At 31.0% G+C, this 19200-nt stretch overlaps 1 protein-coding gene across 2 annotated transcripts in view; it reads right to left on the reverse strand.

Annotated features, from left to right (window-relative positions):
• The window catches only part of LOC111629255 (TBC1 domain family member 30-like), a 71806-nt gene continuing 52606 nt past the window's right edge, over window positions 1-19200 (reverse strand). For both annotated transcript variants that reach the window (XM_023373138.1, XM_023373139.1), the window contains 3 exons: window positions 18383-18590; window positions 12806-13018; window positions 1-1578 (listed from right to left, as the gene is read on the reverse strand). In XM_023373138.1, the coding sequence (XP_023228906.1) occupies window positions 224-1578; window positions 12806-13018; window positions 18383-18590 (1776 nt within the window). In that variant the 3' untranslated portion in view covers window positions 1-223. The remainder of the gene's footprint in view (window positions 1579-12805; window positions 13019-18382; window positions 18591-19200) is intronic.

The raw sequence follows: 19200 nt of genomic DNA on the forward strand, positions 1-19200 counted from the left end.
TAAATTTATTTATTTATTAAAGTACCCTTACATGCCATAATATAATTTACTATTTTGGCACATGTAGGTAGTAATAATGTCTCTGTAATTGCATGATCTTATCACAGTTGCCAACAATGCAAACTCTGTTCAGATTGACAAATACGGGAACAGTAATTACATCTGCATTTTTTGGTTCTTGGCACTAGGAACTATCTGGACTAATAAAGTTCAATTGTATTCATCATCTTGGAAATGTTGAAGGCAATGTATTTGTTTCAAGTGACTGATTTCCTTCTTTTGTCATTTTCTGTTTATCTGTACCATATATGCCAAGTTTTATACCAACTTCACGAACTGAACCACTTATTGAACTTCTTCTTAAAGTGGGAAAAGGACTGTAAGTTTGAGCATAAATTTGTTCTCTTCTTTCTTTAAAAGATGAGAGAGTTGGAGTTTTAAGGGTTCTGCTTTCAATTTTTGATTCTTCAGGTTCTTCTAACTTTAGTTTTGCATTGTCATCATCTTCGTCATCATCTGTCTTAGTAGGATCATCACCACCAACATCATCATTTCTTTTAGTAGGATCACCATCACCATCACCATCACCACCACCACTATCATCATCATCATCATCATCATCAGATGGAAGTATATTTTCACTATCAGAATCACTACTTAAACTTTTTGTCTTTAGCATGTCAGAAGAATTTTCAGAATTGTTTTGCTTTGCTTCGCTACTTGTATCATCTGTATCAGAAATTTTAATATCATCACATTTGTCATTTAGTGATTTCTCTGATAATTCAATATTGCTGCTTACAGAAGAGGGTGATGATGACGATGATGAGGATGATGATGTAAGTGAGCTGCTTTCAGATTGCCTAGATGAAGATTCTTTGATTGATTTATCAACTTCTAAAGTAGTTTCACTTTTAAATGATTCATTATTTTCTGTTAAATTATTTGGCCTTTTACTCCAATCATAACCCTCTCTAGTTGATATGGAAGTTTTTGAAACAGTTCGATTTGTATTGATTGTTTTATCAACAATGGTCACACTGCTTTTAACTTCTTCCTTTGAACTGGTGATATTATCTTTGTCACTTGAGTTGTTAGTAGACTGAGAAAATTTTCGATGAGGTTCTGGTGATGACATATAATCACTAGGTTCCGTTATGTCTTCATCACAAAGTTCAGTGGAGCTACTACTTGTACTGCTATTATCAGATATTTTACTATTATCTGAATCAATAAAATTTATTTTTATATCAGATTCATTTTTAGTTTGATTTGAATCAGCATTTTTGTTAGAACTATCTTTGCTTTTTTCTCTGCTAGATTTCTTTTTTTGTTTTTTGACTTGTGTCCAAGAAATAGTTTCACCTGATTCTTTTGGAAGTGTTGCTTGTTGTTTAATATGCTTACTGTAATGTTTAGATGAATATGTTGGAGATTCTTTCTCTTTCATAGGCTTCATTGCAAATGTTGTTACTGGAGATCTTTTATTTTTCCTAACTAAAGGCTTTTTCCCAAGAAGTAAATGATTTACAGCAACTGGTCGATGAGCTTTATTACTAATGTGCTGTTGAAAACCTCCTAAATATAAACAAATTTCATATATATTAATAAAAAGCATCATTATTTACAAATTGTAATATATTAATTTATGCATTTTAACTGAGTTATTTGAAATAGGACACTTATCAGGTAATTGATTAATGGCATATAACTTATCAATAGAGTATTCAAATATTACATAATGCCTTTTTATGATGTTTTCATACTGCCTTCCCCCTCTGTAATGCTAGCTCAACTTCCCCATAAATATTTCATAATGCATTGGAAACAAACCCCCAAAAAATATATATATTTTATATACAATACATAAAAGAGTAAGCACTGATAGCTATTACACTAGATGGCTAGAAGGTCAAGACAGTTAAGATTGCAGCTTACTTCTCTAGGGACATGGGATTGAATCTGTTCCAAAAACCCAGGAATTTTTCTTGGTCAGTTTGTCTCAGCTTTGTCAAACCCATCCCTTACCATCTGGGTCACCCCCCCCATTTTAGGTCTAATCAAACTCAAAATGAATATGATTATAAAGGCCCTCTAGTACTCAAAGGGATCAAAAATAAAAAAACACCCTAAAATCAATAAGTTGCTGATAAAATACACTGTAAAGGTATGAAAATTGTTTTTTTCTGCTGAACAGGTAACTGTATAAAGAAAACTGTTTTTTTTTTTTTTGCAACAAATGAGGTTTGAAATTGACAAACATTTGAAACATGTATAAATTACTAAATTACATTATTATGTTTTTCCATATATAATTATAATACAGTAATCCCTCCATTTATGTGAATTCACATAAAATTTTTAAACTTAAATAATCAATTTTATGGAAATAAATGATAGTTATGTCAGAAAGTGTGTTTTCTGTTATCAGTAACGTTTCATATAGATGTATATTTAAAAATCTTTAATTAAAACTTTTGTATCCAGTAAGGTAAAATTCTGTATTTGAGAATATGGAACAACTTCTTATCTTAAACAGCTTTTTGTGGTTCCATTAATATAATTTTCATTTACATGCTGTTTTTGTGAAAAATTATTCGTGTAAATGAAGGAATTACTGAATCTAAAGTTACTATTAATTTTCCATGACGATTAGAAAAAAACATTCAAAGCTATCTCAAATTATCTGCAAGTTGGACAAAGTAGAATCCTATGGAGAAGAATTAAAATTATGTTATAACTTGCATTTTTAATATGAGCCAAATTGTTTTTACATTTTTTAAAAGATTTTTTAATGATATTACAGTATGTAATGCAAGGCTAAACTCTCATAATGCTAAAACTTACAAACACTTTTCCTTATTCAGCATTATGTAATACTTGAATGATTCCTTGGCAAAGAAAGCAAATCTAATAGTTTTGTTAATTTAAATTAATAATTTTTGACAAATTTATAAAAAATTATATCACAATTTTTTCCAAGTTTATAAGATATGCAAGTTTGTGATTTCATGTGGTCTACAACCATTAGTACAATTTAACTAATTTTGACCTTTCACTCTTTTCAACCTTCCTCTTAATTGTTTCCTCTGAGTACTAATAGTTTAGAAGACAGTTTTGGTGACCAGAATATATGAGGATTCAACTTGTGGTCAGCCAAAAAAAAGAAAGAAAAAGTTCAGTTAATGAACTAATAGCAGAGGAGGACATTCTAAAATATTGGGATTGACACCAAGTGACAATAAAGGCAGACATATAATTTGGGATCTCAGTAAAAATAAAATTGTTGTACCACAAGGGCAAAATTAGAAATAAGCAAAAATGTTTTTGGTATATTTTGAAATTTTCAACTTTGATTTACCTATTAAGTTTTTGAATTTTTTGCAAGTTTTTTAATTATTTATGCAGTTGTCAATCTAATAGTATGTTGATTTGTGCCTAATCTTGACTAATTTGCACTAAATGGCATTTTAAGTACAATTTTATTAATTCTAAATAAAAATTTCCTTCTAATGTCATCATTCTTAGCTTACTAATCACAGTTGTTACTAACCAGTATTCCTGTACAGAAAAATTTCTTGTTCAAAGGTGTTTGCATAATTTGAAATAATTAAACTATTTACTAGTTTATATTTTTAAAAATCTGAATAATTTTTACTGTTAACATTACATTGATAATTTAAATATATTCAAAATCCATGTCTGACTTTAAATTAATAAATAAAATTATAACTTAATTCAAAGTAGATAAAGATACAATTCAGAATTAACTAACTGAATGAAAACAGCATATAGTTTTTATTCTTTAAAACTATTTCAGTGTTCTGGAAAAAAAAGAAATGACTATGATTATTATTAAAGCATTTATATTAAATTTATCTTTAGCACCCATATTTGTACTATACTATATATATTATATTGTATGATGAAATAATTCTATTAAATAAATATTAAATTAACTGATTTACAAATATACTATTCTGTTTTAATTTATGTATATGCTGTATAGTTAGTTCATAATTTACAATATCCTGTAATCATTATCAAAATAGGAGACAATAACCTCAAGTTACTCTGACACCATATCAAGGATATATCCAAAAGAAAATGTTTTTATTTTATTAAATACTTCGTTGCTGGAAATACTAAGGTGTTTGATTATTTTAAGTATTTATATTCCAGTAAGTTATTTTATTTTATATCCAAAAGTGCTTAATTCAGAGAACCAACAAATACTTTCAAAGAAAAATTTTTGTTCTATGCCTGGAATAAAAATGTTTACTCAAAAAAAATTTGTTGTCTCCCATTTTTGGATACATTCAAAATAGGAGAGCTTCAATTTCAAACAGTATGAAATGTAAAATATAAGTTAATTTTTTATCTTAAAATTTTCTTATTTTATTTCACTTAAAATAATATATTATCATTAAGAATATTTAATTCATTAAATATTGCTTTAGATTAAAAAATTATTTATTATTAAATATGAAAAAATCCAGCAACAAAATTGTGTAACTTTCCTGGCTGTTAAAAATATTTTTAACTATAATAAGTAAAATTGTGTGGCACCATCTATGAGGGTGTGGCACCATCTTTTTCAACCTCTGATAGTTCATAAAACAAAGAAAAATGTAAATAACAAAATGAATTTATTAGAGATAAAGGTGGTATTATGGAACCACTCCATTTTGAACTGATAATGAAGGCAAACTGTAGCGTAGGGATCCCCAAACTTTTTATCCTGTGGACCCCTTTATAAAATATTTGCCTTTTTATCAACCCCCAGATTAAGTATTTAACAAAAACATTAAATCATTTTTGCATTTCTAATGTTAAGCAATAAAGTGTCCTACATAACAACCCAAGAAAAGAATTTATAGTTCCCATATCTTATAAAATCCATCCAATAACATTAACAGAAAAAGGAGATCTTTTTCACTGATTTATGATCTTAAAAAATAATAGCAAAATTATGGATTGATGGAAATTTGCCTATAGTTCTTAAACTGTACGTGTCATAATATGTAAAATACACACTTATCTTTGAAAACATAAGTTATATTGGATGAAAAAAACCTCTTACTGTCATTTTGCAACTACTACTGAATTCCTTAAAAATATGTTGACATGCCTTTAATAAAAAAACACCCTAAAATCAATAAGTTGCTGATAAAATACACTGTAAAGGTATGAAAATTGTTTTTTTCTGCTGAACAGGTAACTGTATAAAGAAAACTGTTTTTTTTTTTTTTGCAACAAATGAGGTTTGAAATTGACAAACATTTGAAACATGTANAAAAGAATTTATAGTTCCCATATCTTATAAAATCCATCCAATAACATTAACAGAAAAAGGAGATCTTTTTCACTGATTTATGATCTTAAAAAATAATAACAAAATTATGGATTGATGGAAATTTGCCTATAGTTCTTAAACTGTACGTGTCATAATATGTAAAATACACACTTATTTTTTGAAAACATAAGTTATATTGGATGAAAAAACCTCTTACTGTCATTTTGCGACTACTACTGAATTCCTTAAAAATATGTTGACATGCCTTTTTATTAAAATAGTTGATATTAGTGGGATGGATGAGTCTGAAGAGAAGCAGCAAGATTATTGATATGTGGTTGAAAATTGGTAAGTTATAGTCACAAATCACCACAGTTTTCCAATTTCAATCTGTTTCTCTGTTTTGTCAAAATTACGTTTGCGTGGCTAAAACCAGCTTCAACCATGTATGAAGTTGGGAATACAAGTAAGAAAGGTTTGGCTTCTGCTCTGAGCTTGGGATATTTAGGGCAATATTGTTATTGCTTCAAAATTCACTGAGATTTTTATTTTTAAACAACGCTGTAGCTTCGAAATCTATACATATTTCACTCAGTTCATCTTCTAAACCAGGTTCACTACCTTCATTATCTATTTTTACATCAAATGGATTAGCAAACCATTTGGGAACATGCATATTCTCCAAGTCTTCAAAACGTGCTTTAAAGTCTTCTCTTAATTTATCAAGATGTTTAATATATATTTCCAAATCACAGTCAGAAATCTTTTCATTTTCTTTTAGTACTCACAAGTTTTAAAAATATTTAAAATCGGATCGTGCCAGTGAAGATTTAAATAGCTCCATTTTTACTTGAAAGGCCATAATGATTTTTTGAGCTTGAACAATTTTAATGTTTTTTCCTTGCAAATGCTTCTGTACTATATTAATGATTTTCGATATATTACGATATTTTCTCTGTAAAGGGCAAAATATCTACATTTAGATATAAAATACTTAGAGTGTCAACCCTACTAGAGTGTAACAGTGCAACGTATGTCTGTGTATAATGAACTATTAGAGTTCATAACATGTTTGCAACACTAGTACAGTTGCCAGATGCGTGAAAACAGAGTAACACATGCTTAAAGTGGCATAGGCTAAGGCAAAACTGAACTTATAACTAGGGTAGTCAGTAATGTTGTTGATCGTACCTGTATTTTGAATTTTTATTGGAATATTCTATTTTTTTCCTAGACAGTTTAATTGATCCTCTTTGGTATTAATCAATTCCCTTTCGACCCTCGTGTATTAATCGACCCCTGGAGAACTCTTATCGACCACTTTGGGGACCCCTACTGTTGTGGATTGTGGCTGAACTGAACTAGGCAGACATCCATAGCGAGGGGAAAACCTGTTTCACTTCAGTTAAATGGTTGTCTGTAGTGAATCAGCAAATATGTGTTTTTCAAAATTCGAAAGTTTTGAATGCTAAGTGAATTTAATTATTTTTAATATATAAATCATGTAGTTGTAGGTTCACTGGTGCATGTATTCTGTTCCAGAGACTTAGGGGTACATATTAATCTGTGTGATGATCACATTTTTTTTAAATTTGGTCTTGACAGACATAAGTTAATTCAAGATGGTGATTCCATGGGTGCTTTTAATATGGAACCCAACTCCTCTGGAACCCAGTTTCTCTGAACTCTCTCTTTGCAAGCAGACATTCATCCAGAGCATTTTGTGAAAAAGACACTAGGTAGAAAGCCAATTCTTCCTGAGAATATCGAAAAAGAGCTGCTGCAATATATATTGTTGATGGAGGTCATATTTTTCTATTATAAAAGCATTTTTTCGATAAAATACATTGGAGTAAATAATTTTGTAATTATTTAACATTTTTTGTCCTTTCCTATTTGTTTTTGGCTACATTAAAGCATTTTTTTGANAAAAGAGCTGCTGGAATATATATTGTTGATGGAGGTCATATTTTTCTATTATAAAAGCATTTTTTCGATAAAATACATTGGAGTAAATAATTTTGTAATTATTTAACATTCTTTGTAATTTCCTATTTGTTTTTGGCTACATTAAAGCATTTTTTGAAAATATGCAGTAAGGTTCCCTATTACCACCTGATTTTCTCTAAGCCTACTTTCTGACTTTTTGTACATAAGTCTTCAAAAACCATACTTATAGTTACACTAGCGAAAAATCCAATTAGGAACATTTAGTTTAATAGTTACCAGTACTTTTTGCACAAAAAATGTGGGTGTAGTTATGATATCTTGTTTACAATTCACTAAAATGAAAATGGGGTTCCATAATACCATCTTCTCCTCTACCAAAAGTTATTAGGTACAAACATGGTTACTTTTCGATGTAATCACCATGAAGATTGAGGCATTTGTCTATCTGTGAATGAGCTTTGAAATCCCCTCTTCATGGAATGTAGCTGCCAATGACTTGAGATGGGCTCTAATGTTGTTTTGAAGATCATCATTAGTCTTGAACCTCTGCCCTCCTAAGCACATTTTATGTTCAGGAAAGAGGTGGAAATCACTCGGTGCTAAATCAGGGCTATATGCTAGGTATTTAAAGGTGGTGAATATTTCCAACAAGCTTGGAACTTTTTAATGTTGAAGACTTCCACCTCTTTCCTGAATTGAAAACATGACTAGGAGGGCAGAGGTTTGAGATTAATGACAATCTTAAAAAAAAAAAACAACATTGTTAGGGCCATCTCAATTCACTGGCGGCAACATTCTATGAAGAGGAATTAAAAAAGCTCTTCCACAGATGTGACAAATGCCTCAATCTTCATGGTGATTATATTGAAAAGTAACCATGTTTGTACCTAACTTTTGGTAATAAATTCATTTTGTTATTTACATTTGTCTTTGTTTTATAGACCATTAGAGGTTGAAAAAGAAACAGCCTTTGTATTATGAGATTTTGTTATAAAAACTTTTATACTTTTATTATAAAATCGTAAATGGCTTAATTTTGAGGGTAGAGATAAATTTCATAAAAAATTGTAAATGCTAATAACAAACAAAATCATTAAGTCTGATCCCACTCAAGATATGACACATGACATATCCTCATCCTCTCAACCTTTAACCACCAAAATTTAATATCATCAATGCCCTTCACATACAAGCTATCATGCCAAGTTCATCATTACTCCACCCGAGATATTAAGCGAAATAGATGAAAAATGGAAAAACAAAATTCCATGGAATTTCCCCCCTTTCTACTTTTTTGGGTTCAGGCAATCTCAAAACATGAAGATTTGCAAAACACTTGAAAGTCAAAATTGACATGATTCCAATTCGCGTTTTTCACGAACTATAGAGGGCGCTGTATTTTTACAAAATGGCTACTCTATCTGGGTCGTTTGTTAGTCGTCAGTGTAAAATGAATTATATATTACTATCTGATGTAATGAAATATGCTACTTGTAGCAGTTCATCGAGAAATTTTATAGAAGGAGAACAAGTATTACTAGCAGGACACGTCATTTTATGTGGTATTGTCGAGAAAAACGAGCAAGATCGTGCTGTACATTTTTGTGCTCTTTGTCTGCAAACATCAGCATTGACTTCTATCCCACACAAAATTACTGGAATTTTAAAGTTTATCGACATATCATATAAAATTGACAGCGTAACTTGTTCCTGTAAAGCTGGACAATCGGGAAAATGCAAACATTGCTTGGCAGTATTACCGTATCTTAACAGGTAAGCTAGTTTTTTTCTACAACACGATACGTATTTTAGTGTAATATAAGTAGCTAATTAGTATTAAAGGTTAATTAGGTTTTTATAAGATTTAATAATGTTTATATTTATTTCTAGATTCAATATATCTTAATCTAAATTATTACAAAAGTTGCTTCTAGCCCTTGATATAATAATATCAATTAAATTAAAATATCCACAACCGTGAGGCAGATAATAGTGAGGGCTTATCAGACCAAATGATGGGCACAAACGCTCAGAGGTTAAAGTGAAAAAAATTTAATAAACACAAAAGNTTCTGTTTTTAAACACCAGAGGGCGAGCATCCGGTGAAAAACGCGAATACTTTCTCTTCCCATGTACAGTACATGTTACTGTAAAAGCCCAAAGTCTTGCAAATCTTTCAAATTACCAGTAAATTTCAGGCTTTCATTAAAAGATACTGGTAAATGTCTGGATTTACTGATTGGCTCAGGTAAAAAAGTATTCATATGTATCTGTTCTTTTGTAATATGCTTAAAAATATAATTAAGACATTAAAGTATTTGGCTTCAGAAAGACATAATTTTTAATAATGACATAAATACTTTTTCATATCATGCAGCCTATGATGATTTAAAAAATGTTTAAACCTAAAACATTTTTAAAATTTGATTTATTTATTACAATATATTTTAATTTTTATTACTCATCCTACACAACAAAATGAATTAATGATTCCAGATTGACATAATTGATATGTAAGCTAATTCAAATAATGTATCAAATTGTCTGGATTGTATTGTATAGTATTTATTATAACCAAAGCTCGACACAAGAATATTTGTGTCGGATAGTATGGCTGTACTTTTTAGCCTCTGGGGTAAAAGAAGGAATCCAGTTGCTGCTGGCCACTAGATTTGTTAACCCAGAGGCTAAACATACAGTCATACTAATTCAACACAAATACTCTTTATGTGTTGAGCTCTGGTTATAATAAATACTATACTGTACAATACAATCCAGACAATTTGATACATTGTCTGGATTAGCTTACATATCAATTATGTCAATCTGGAATCATGAATTCATTTTGTTGTGTAGGATGGGTTTTACTACAATATCTTTTTTCAATGTGTTTTGTTTCTTTTGACAAGGTTCACTTGATCTTAAATAAGGAATGATAGATACAATAGTCATATTTGCAATTCAGTTCCATAGCCATCTGAGTTCTTCCATCATGACCAATAGCAATGTGGGCTTCATATATCATGTTAAGCAGTTCTTCAAAACAAACATAGTAAAGAATTTCTTCTTTTCCAGCAGACACTGGTGCTATTAGTTTATCTTCACCCCTGATGTTGAGAACACCATACCTTTCACATGTCTGTAATGAATAGAATCTCACCTGAATGCAAAATTTCCAGCAACTAAACACCAAAATTTGGTATTCAAATGTTTTTGGCCACTCCTTTTTCAGCCTTCTTCAGGAAATGTAAAATGAAATAACTGTTCTATTTATAGAATGTAGCCACATTCTAATTTTCAAACGTTTGAAATCAGTTTGTCTGGTACAGTTTGACCCAATGAAGTATGCATCTGTCTATAATCGATAAGTGTCACCATAACTTCTAACAGCTTTTTAAAGGAGTGGCCAAAAACATTCAAATACCGAATTTAGGTGTTTCATCCAGTGCCGTAACTAGCTATTCCTGTGCCCTGTGCAAGAATTTGCATTTATGCCCCTTAATTAATTAGGTTTGGGAAAATAATAAAACAAATACAGTAAAACCTGTCTATGGCGACCACCCACAGTTCCTTCAAAAAGTGGTCTTTTAGACAGGTGGTCGTCCAATACAGGTGGTCCTGTAATAACGTATTTCCGTATGTATTTTGCGCACTTTTTAGCCATTTCTACTAAGCAAAATTCAAGGTGAGCAAAAATAAGCAAATTTTTTCAACGATAGGGCTTTATTGGTATTGTATTTTATTTTAAAGATTAATACAATACTCGCATTTTCTCGATTATAATGCACACTTTCTTTTTTCCCACTTAATTAATTCGACTCGGTTCTTTTCGTTCTCTCCTCAGTTACGTGTATTACGTCATCAATATACAAGCGCGTCCTATCTCTCCATCACTTTGCTTTTGGTTTTCGTTAGTTTAATCTTATTTTAACTTTAAAAATACTGTATTTTTTTAATATTTAATATTTTCTTAATTAATTAAGTACAATAAGAAAAATTATTAATTAATAATAAAATGATTTTATTATTTTTTCTCGTTGTACGATTTCATTACAGTCGCGGAATCGAAAAAGGAAGTAAAACTGATTTTTGCATTAATGCGTTTATTGTTTTTTGAATATTTTGCCTGCGAAAATTACTTGGATATTATTTTTCTAAAAGTATCGTGGAAATAAGATAGGTTGATACAGAAACTATTTATTGCGCATGTACTATATATGAGCTTCAAAATAAATAAATAAAAATAGATTTTATCAAACAATGAGATCAGCCGATTAATTGTATTGTGTACAATATTTTACACCCCCAAGGAAAATACTGTGGGTCTATGGTAAAATCAATTTCGTTTTCCCACAGTTAAACTTTGCCGCTAATTGCTGTTGTGATAATTTTAATACGATCTTCTAATAACAGCACATTTCTTTTGTTTTTCGGACATTTTCCAACAAACTGAAATGAATTTCCTTTGTTGCTAGACTAATTTATTAATACCTGCACCTAATTTCATGGGTGGGAGAAGTGCCCGGGATGGGTTCGAATGAGCGTTTAGACTAATTTATTATATCAGGAGGGGAAATGTTGTTGAGATGGTTTCTTACAATAGTTTTAACTCGCGAAAGTGGTCGCTTATTACAGGTGTTGTATGTTGTTTCGGACCAAAAATTGATGCCCGTGGTCGCGTTACACAGGTGGTCGTTTAATACAGGTAACTTATACGAAGACTCTATGGATAAACTATTCCGTGCCAGAAATTTTTGCCCGTTTTGACAGGTGCCCGTCGAATGCAGGTGGTCGCCTAAGCAGTTTTCACTGTACATGCATTTGGGCCCCCCTTCCAAGTGGGTCCTGTGTGGGTGCACCTGTTGCACCTGCCTAGTTACGGCAATGGTTTTGTTGCTGGAAATTTTGCATTTAGGTGAGATTCTATACATATATGGTTCCAGTTTGCTTGTGCTGTTGTGGTTTTTATGTCTGTAGTGAATAGATTTTTTGCTGGCCATGTTTTTTACAACTTTCAATTCACTTAACAGAGTGTTATATTATTAATTAGTTAAGTAAGAATTGTTATCTTTCTTCTTATTCACTAATTCAGTTAAAAGTTCATAAAATCTGCTCCATATTATGTCACTCATTCTGCTGCATTAAAAGCAAGACTTACATAAACACTAAATTGTATAATAGATGACTCAATAAATAGTATAGATGAATAGATGATTCATCTATACTATTTATTTCTTGCCAAATTTATTTTCAGAAATCAAATAACAATCATTACAATAATAATTTTATTTTCTTAATTTATATTTTTAAATACAGTATATTACAAAACAACAAATACATATGAATACTTTTTCACCTGAGCCAATCGGTAAATCCAGACTTTAACCAGTATCTCTTGGTAAAAGCCCAAAATGTCATTTTATCAGGAATTTTGGACTTTTACCAGTCAATACAGGTATATGTGTGGATTTACCGATAATTTCAAAGATTTACCAGACTTTGAACTTTGCAGTAACTTATACAAAACAGCTGGTAAAGTAAAAGCAAATTATGACTTACCTGTTAAAATAATGTGTGCTTGTTTTTGTCTTTCTTTCAATTTAGCATATTGTTTCTTTAAAGCTGACAAGTCTAATGTCATTCGTTCAGCATTAACATTGCTACAAGATGGCGAAGGTAATGTATTTCCTACATTAGGTCCTACTGCACCTGGACTAATGGCAGTAAACAATGCTGCAGAAGAAGAAGGAGATGGTCCTCTGCTTGCTGTATCTGGTAGAACAGATACATAATAAACTTAATTTTAACATATTAAACTTAATTTTATGCTATTTATATGTTAATTTTAAACTATTTTAATATTTATATCTAAATATTCAATTTTCTTCAAATCTCTTATAAAAATTTTTAAAATTGTACTCAAAAAATTAAATTGTAATCACTATTGAAATTATGTTAAGATTACAGATATTAATATGATATATTGCCAAATTAAAACATCATTATTGGAAAAATTCTAAAAATTAATAGCTTGTATACAGGATGTTCCATAAGTCTGTACATTTAGAAAATTTGTAATTCATAAATTATGCCATGTATAGTACATTGGTGTGAAATATGTTAGTAGTAAGAATTGAAAATTTTAAAAATTTCTTGTCCATAGCAAGTAGTTGCTATGGACAAGAAATTATTACAAAGACACGGGTATTTTTCAAAAAGGAGCTGACAATAATATAGTGTGTCCTGTGCCATTGAATTCATCAAAATTTCATTTGTAGTCATTGTAGCATAGTACTTTTGAGTTTATTTTAACAAAATTGCACCAGTGTAAAAGAATATCATCAAATTCCATGAGCAGTTTCAGCTGGATTGGTTACATATACAGCAAACACCAATCAGGGTGTCAAGGACTAGTGATGAAATAATACAGTGAGTTAGAGCCACCTTTGTTTGGAGTCCTTGCAACTTGACTAGATATGGAAGTGCAGAACTTGGGATTCTTAAATCAAATGTTTGTGCATTCTATGCAAAAAATTGAAGATTAAGCCAGTACTTTCTATTACTTTCTCAGTGCTACTGCATCCTGGTGGTAATCATTGCAATGAATTGTTGTAGCTAAGGAAGAAAAAATTTTCATTTCTCATCTTTCTACTAACAAAATATCATACCATTGTAGGTGAGAGTCTATAAATTATGAATTTTCTAAATGTTGTACCTATTTATGGAACACCCTGTATTATATAATAAAAAATTGTTTAAAAGATAACTAATATAATTACAATTGGTATATTTGTATTAGCTTAAGTTTACTTCTCATTAAAAGTAGAGCAATCGTTATTATATCATTTAAATCAATGCAGGAGTGCATTTGTTTGAGACAAAATTTTTTTAGTCATAGTTATTGAAGGAACACAAATATTTTGATATTGATTATATATGACAATGTGGAGTTTTTTCACAGGCAATCACTGACAGAAGAGGGACTTATACTAGAGCCATTGATCTACTGAGAAAAACCATTAACTCACAAAGAAGACTTTAGGAGCTTCTAAATTTTGGTAAGATGTCTTTTTTGTATTTCAACTGTAATGGTTCTTTTACTGTTGTCTTATTTTTGTCACCATGTGTTATAGAATGAGTGAGGCAAAGATTATAACACAACAACCAAGTTTATTGTCTTCAATGCAAAAGTTATACACATGTCTGGTCTTCATGACTAACAAGTAACAATTGGTTACTCACTGGGTGTATTTGGACCTGTTCTAGGAAGTGATGACTCATACCACCTGGGGTTCATTGTTTGTTATCACAACAGTTAAAATGGGGGATGTAGTGTTTGCCCCACAATAAATGGGTTTTAATTGTAAATGGAGTTGTTGCATCAGTGCCTACTCCACACTCCATATGCCATTTACTTTGAGTGCGTTTGTTAATAGTGGTCGCTCTGCGTCTCTGCTACTATGGGAGTGCGCTGCTGTTTGTAGGCATTTAGGAATGAAGGTGAAAGAAAGAAAGATGGTGGCGCCCACACTATCGATAGTATCATGATGGAGGAATTTATAATTGTAAAATATGAGCTTTTAAAGGCAAAAGAAGAGTCCCAATTGTAAAATTTAACCATAAAATGGATTATTTGTTGAAAGAGCATTCAAAATAGCCACAAAAAAAATTAGAATGCCGGCTACCATCCGAAAAAAGTCAAAAAGACACTTACATCACTGCGTGCACTAACTTGCGCTTTCACAACTTGTAAATTTTCATTCATAAAACCACATAATGGACCCCCAAAATGAAACTATCTGAGCCATGGAGAACGCCATGTTGCTTTCCACTGCAAACTACTGCTACAAGCGGCCGTTTTTGCCGTTCAATGGCGCGCACTCCGATCGGAATTTAGGAACGCGTTCCGCAGGAATTTTAAAACAGATGTCGCTCGCGCGGAGGAATAAAAGAATGCACCCTTCTCTTACCAACCTGAGCAACTATTCTTTTCCATTAGAAGAGAGTGTCAACTGTATATCTGATAATATCTGATCTGTGATAAACCTCACAGGAGTTCTCACACTACTGTAACAAATCCAGATAAATCAAAACTGTTACTGTTTTTTCTTTTGCAAAGAAAAAGAGCCTCAAAATTTCTAAACATGCCAAATAAAACATTTTGAATTGCATTTTCATACATTGTAAACAGTTTTTTTGTTGTTTCTAATTGGAAAATTTTAGGATACGGGAACCCCAGCAATAATTTAGAATCACCCAACATATCCCAACATTACATTAAAGCACAGATTTCAGAAATTATTTCCCCAACAATGGTTTTACTGAAATCTGTTATTCATAACTAGCAAAATATTATACTGCAGTACATTAGTAAGAAGCACAATATAAGAAATGTTTTTATGTATTTTGTTATATTGAATAATTATTTGCATATTTTACTTTATTGTATTATTAGTCAAAATGGTTGATGATTAGCATTTATAATAACTGTGACTTAGTAATTAAATTTTACTAGTAATTTAAATGAATAATGCAAAAACTTATCAAAATTCATATTGTTACATCTAATATATAAAGAAGAAAGTTTGTTAGATTGTTTTTTTATACATTTTGACATGATTTGAACAAATGCAATGAAACTTTTCAGGAACCATCCAGGAGGAGATCAGTAACTACTTTTAATTGAATTAACTTCAACTCCCATTTGCAACAGGTCCTTTCTGTATGACCAGTGAGATAGTGGTATTTGAATAGGAAATTTACTTAATACAAAGTTATCATAAGCATGAAATATGTTTCTAAGGGTTTTCAAGGGTGCAAAGTTTAAGTATTTGGAAATAAAGTTTTAAATAGTTACACGCCAAATATTAATAGAAAAAGATAATGTATACTACCATCTATCATTCATAGAGAACAAAACATTTGAATTCAAATATTTTGTTCTCTATGAACGTTTCTGCCTAAAGAGGACAGTTTTATACTGTTGAAAGTATTTGCAAAATAAATTATTTTTACATCCACAGTTAAATATTTGTTCCAGTTTTTGCAAAAATTGGATTGGTTGGCCAATTACCATTTCATATTTGGTTGTGAATGGTACATTAAAGTTAACATTTGAAAAAGTTTGACATCTTGAATAATTTTTTTATACAGGTAGAAGCCAATAACTACTTTCTGTTGAAAAATATCAATTCCCATCTACTTATTAATGAAATGACACCAGTCTGTATCTTCAAGTACAGGTAACCCCCATATAACACAGTAGTTACGTTCCAAAAAATTGCCGTGTTATGCGAATCAAAGAACTAGTACGAAAAGGAGGGTTAGGTTCCAAAAATTAAAAAACATGCTACTATATTTTCATAATTAAGATAAATATCTTTATTAAAATTTTCTTAAGTGATACATATTAATATAAATTAAACAATGTTTTCTTTGTCATCACTTAAAAGCACTATTAACCGAGAGCGTTTTATTTTTGGCAAGTTATCGTTATCCTCTGAGCATTTTTCTGCATTATTTTCAGATTCATGCTTTACCTTTTGCAAAAAGTGTATGTAATTTTAGATTACTTGTTTCTAGTTAAAAGATCTTTATAAATATCCTTATATGGTGCTAAGTACTTATGGAATAAGGGAAAAACATCTGGCAACACCAGAAGCAGAAGCATCGAGATATGGCAAAATTGAAACAATTTTCGCGAAGGACCATGTGTATGGAGAAGAGAAAAGATAATTTACACACTGAAGTACTAATAGTTCACGAAAATTATTATTTTCGTGAACTATTAGTACTTAAGTATGTAAAAATTTATTAGATTTCATGTTGTACGAAGGTTTTACCCATTTCTTGAACCATGTCAGAGTGGATCCGTGTTATAAAAGTACCGTGTTATACGGGGGATGGTACCAATTCTTGAACCGTGTTAGAGTGAATCCGTGCTATAGAAGTGCCATGTTATACGGGGGTTACCTATATTGCATTCTGAACAAGCACAAAACATATACTTGGGTTTACCAGATGTTGAGTGTGAATCTTTGATCCATTTATTTTGAAATATGATTGTTCATTTGTTTTTATTTTTGTTATATGAATTTAAATAAGATCAATATGTTTTTTTTTTTCTTCTTCTTTTTCAAAGTAGATTTTTGTTGTTTTATTCTGTTTTGTTACATTTTCTCTTTCTTATTATAATTTATTTAACACTTCACGATATACATGGTTAAAACAACCAAAATCTTTATGTGGTTTTCATTAAAATTTTTTTTTGTTCTTACTTTTTGCTTGGGTTGTGCTTGTCATATCTGTTAGTTATGTGGGAACCTGGACTTCACAAAAATAACACAATTTTGTCATATATATTTTGATAATTGTCAACTATTACCTGAGAAAATCTCGTTTTACATGTTCTCGATGGTGAAAGCAATGCTTTCTCACCTCCCAGCCATATGCTACCAATTTTAATATAAGAATTGACGGCCCAATGAGTCAGTGCCTATTCCTCAAGCAGATCAATAATTTGTGTGCGCCTCAGTTATTCCTGTTGGAGACTGATTTATTCTATTGCCAGATACATCGACTTTGCATTGGAAACGGATATCTTTTCTCTCCTACAGATACTCCATCCCTTTTCTCTGCAACCATATCTTCTACAGTGGATACACAGAATACAAACTATCTTTGAGAACTTTTATCTTATTAACCCAACTAGCAAACACCTGATCTCTACTCCTCTATAAGGTATTTACCCTGCAAACTCTATTATGAACTCTCTCCCACAACTGAATTATTGCATCTATGTGCCTAAAATCTCCTAAATGGCTCAGTAGTCTTATTTTACTAATCTTATGTGTAAAATTTTAAGAACAAATAAACAGGTATATGTGTTTGTATAACTTGTCTCTGAGTGCATTACTTCCATTGCGCTGTTTCATAATCCTTTATTTGGAATCCGATTGCTTAAGCATGCATGACGTAATTTCTAACAAAACCAAATCATTGTTACAGCTTTTGTGTTGAATGGGATACAGTGATGTCATCCTGACATGGTATTGAAGAGGTGCCAACCCTCTGGTCACAATTATAAATATAAACATGTTCATATTATGGAATGTAAGATCAATTATTTAACCTTACCTTTGTTTCTTGCTAAAGGAAGTGTATTTGAAACACACCATGTAGCCATTACAATATGTTCATCATCGTCATCTTCATCATCACTATAGAAAAGTTTAAATGTGCGGCGTGAAGACAAAGATGAAGTAAAAGGACGTATATTATAAGTGTATTTATCTCTAAGAGTACTTAATTGAGGAAAAGGAAATGGAGCCATTGTTGAGATTGTCTGCAAAGATATCAAAAGATGTATCAATTCTATTGTAATAATTTGATAGGCTTTTGGAAATGAATACATCTATTTTTTCAAATTTAAAGAAACATTGAAAGTAGTTACTAAAATTAAGTAGTATTTAGTAGTAGTTACTAAAATTAACACACCATAATAACTTATAGTATGCACTGCGGAGGAATGAGGATATTCCAACAAATGATCAAATCTACGAGGGCTGTTCGAAAAGTTCGCGGCCTTGCCTATATGCGGCGCTGCGATCAATTTAATTTTTGGCGGGAATAATTCAGCCATCCTTGTTAAAGATACGATACCAATTTCCGCTTGATTTGTCGTAAAGTTTTGCCACGACAGCTTAGCAGATAGTCAATGTGCACATGCTTTGTCAAAAATGGAGAAGACGGAGACTCGTGCGGTCATAAAATACCTGACGAAAAAAGGGTTGACCGCATCTCAAATCAAAGCTGACATGGATGAAGTTTTGGGAGAGTCTGCTCCTTCGTAAACCACTGTGGAAAAAATGGACAGCCCTTTTTAAATCTGGCAGAGAGAGAGTGAAACATGACCCTCGCAGCGGACGGCCGTCAACTGCTGTCACTGAAAAAAA

Source organism: Centruroides sculpturatus, unplaced genomic scaffold (assembly GCF_000671375.1).
Source record: "Centruroides sculpturatus isolate CEXI.00-Female unplaced genomic scaffold, Cexi_2.0 scaffold561, whole genome shotgun sequence".
NCBI lineage: Eukaryota > Metazoa > Arthropoda > Arachnida > Scorpiones > Buthidae > Centruroides > Centruroides sculpturatus.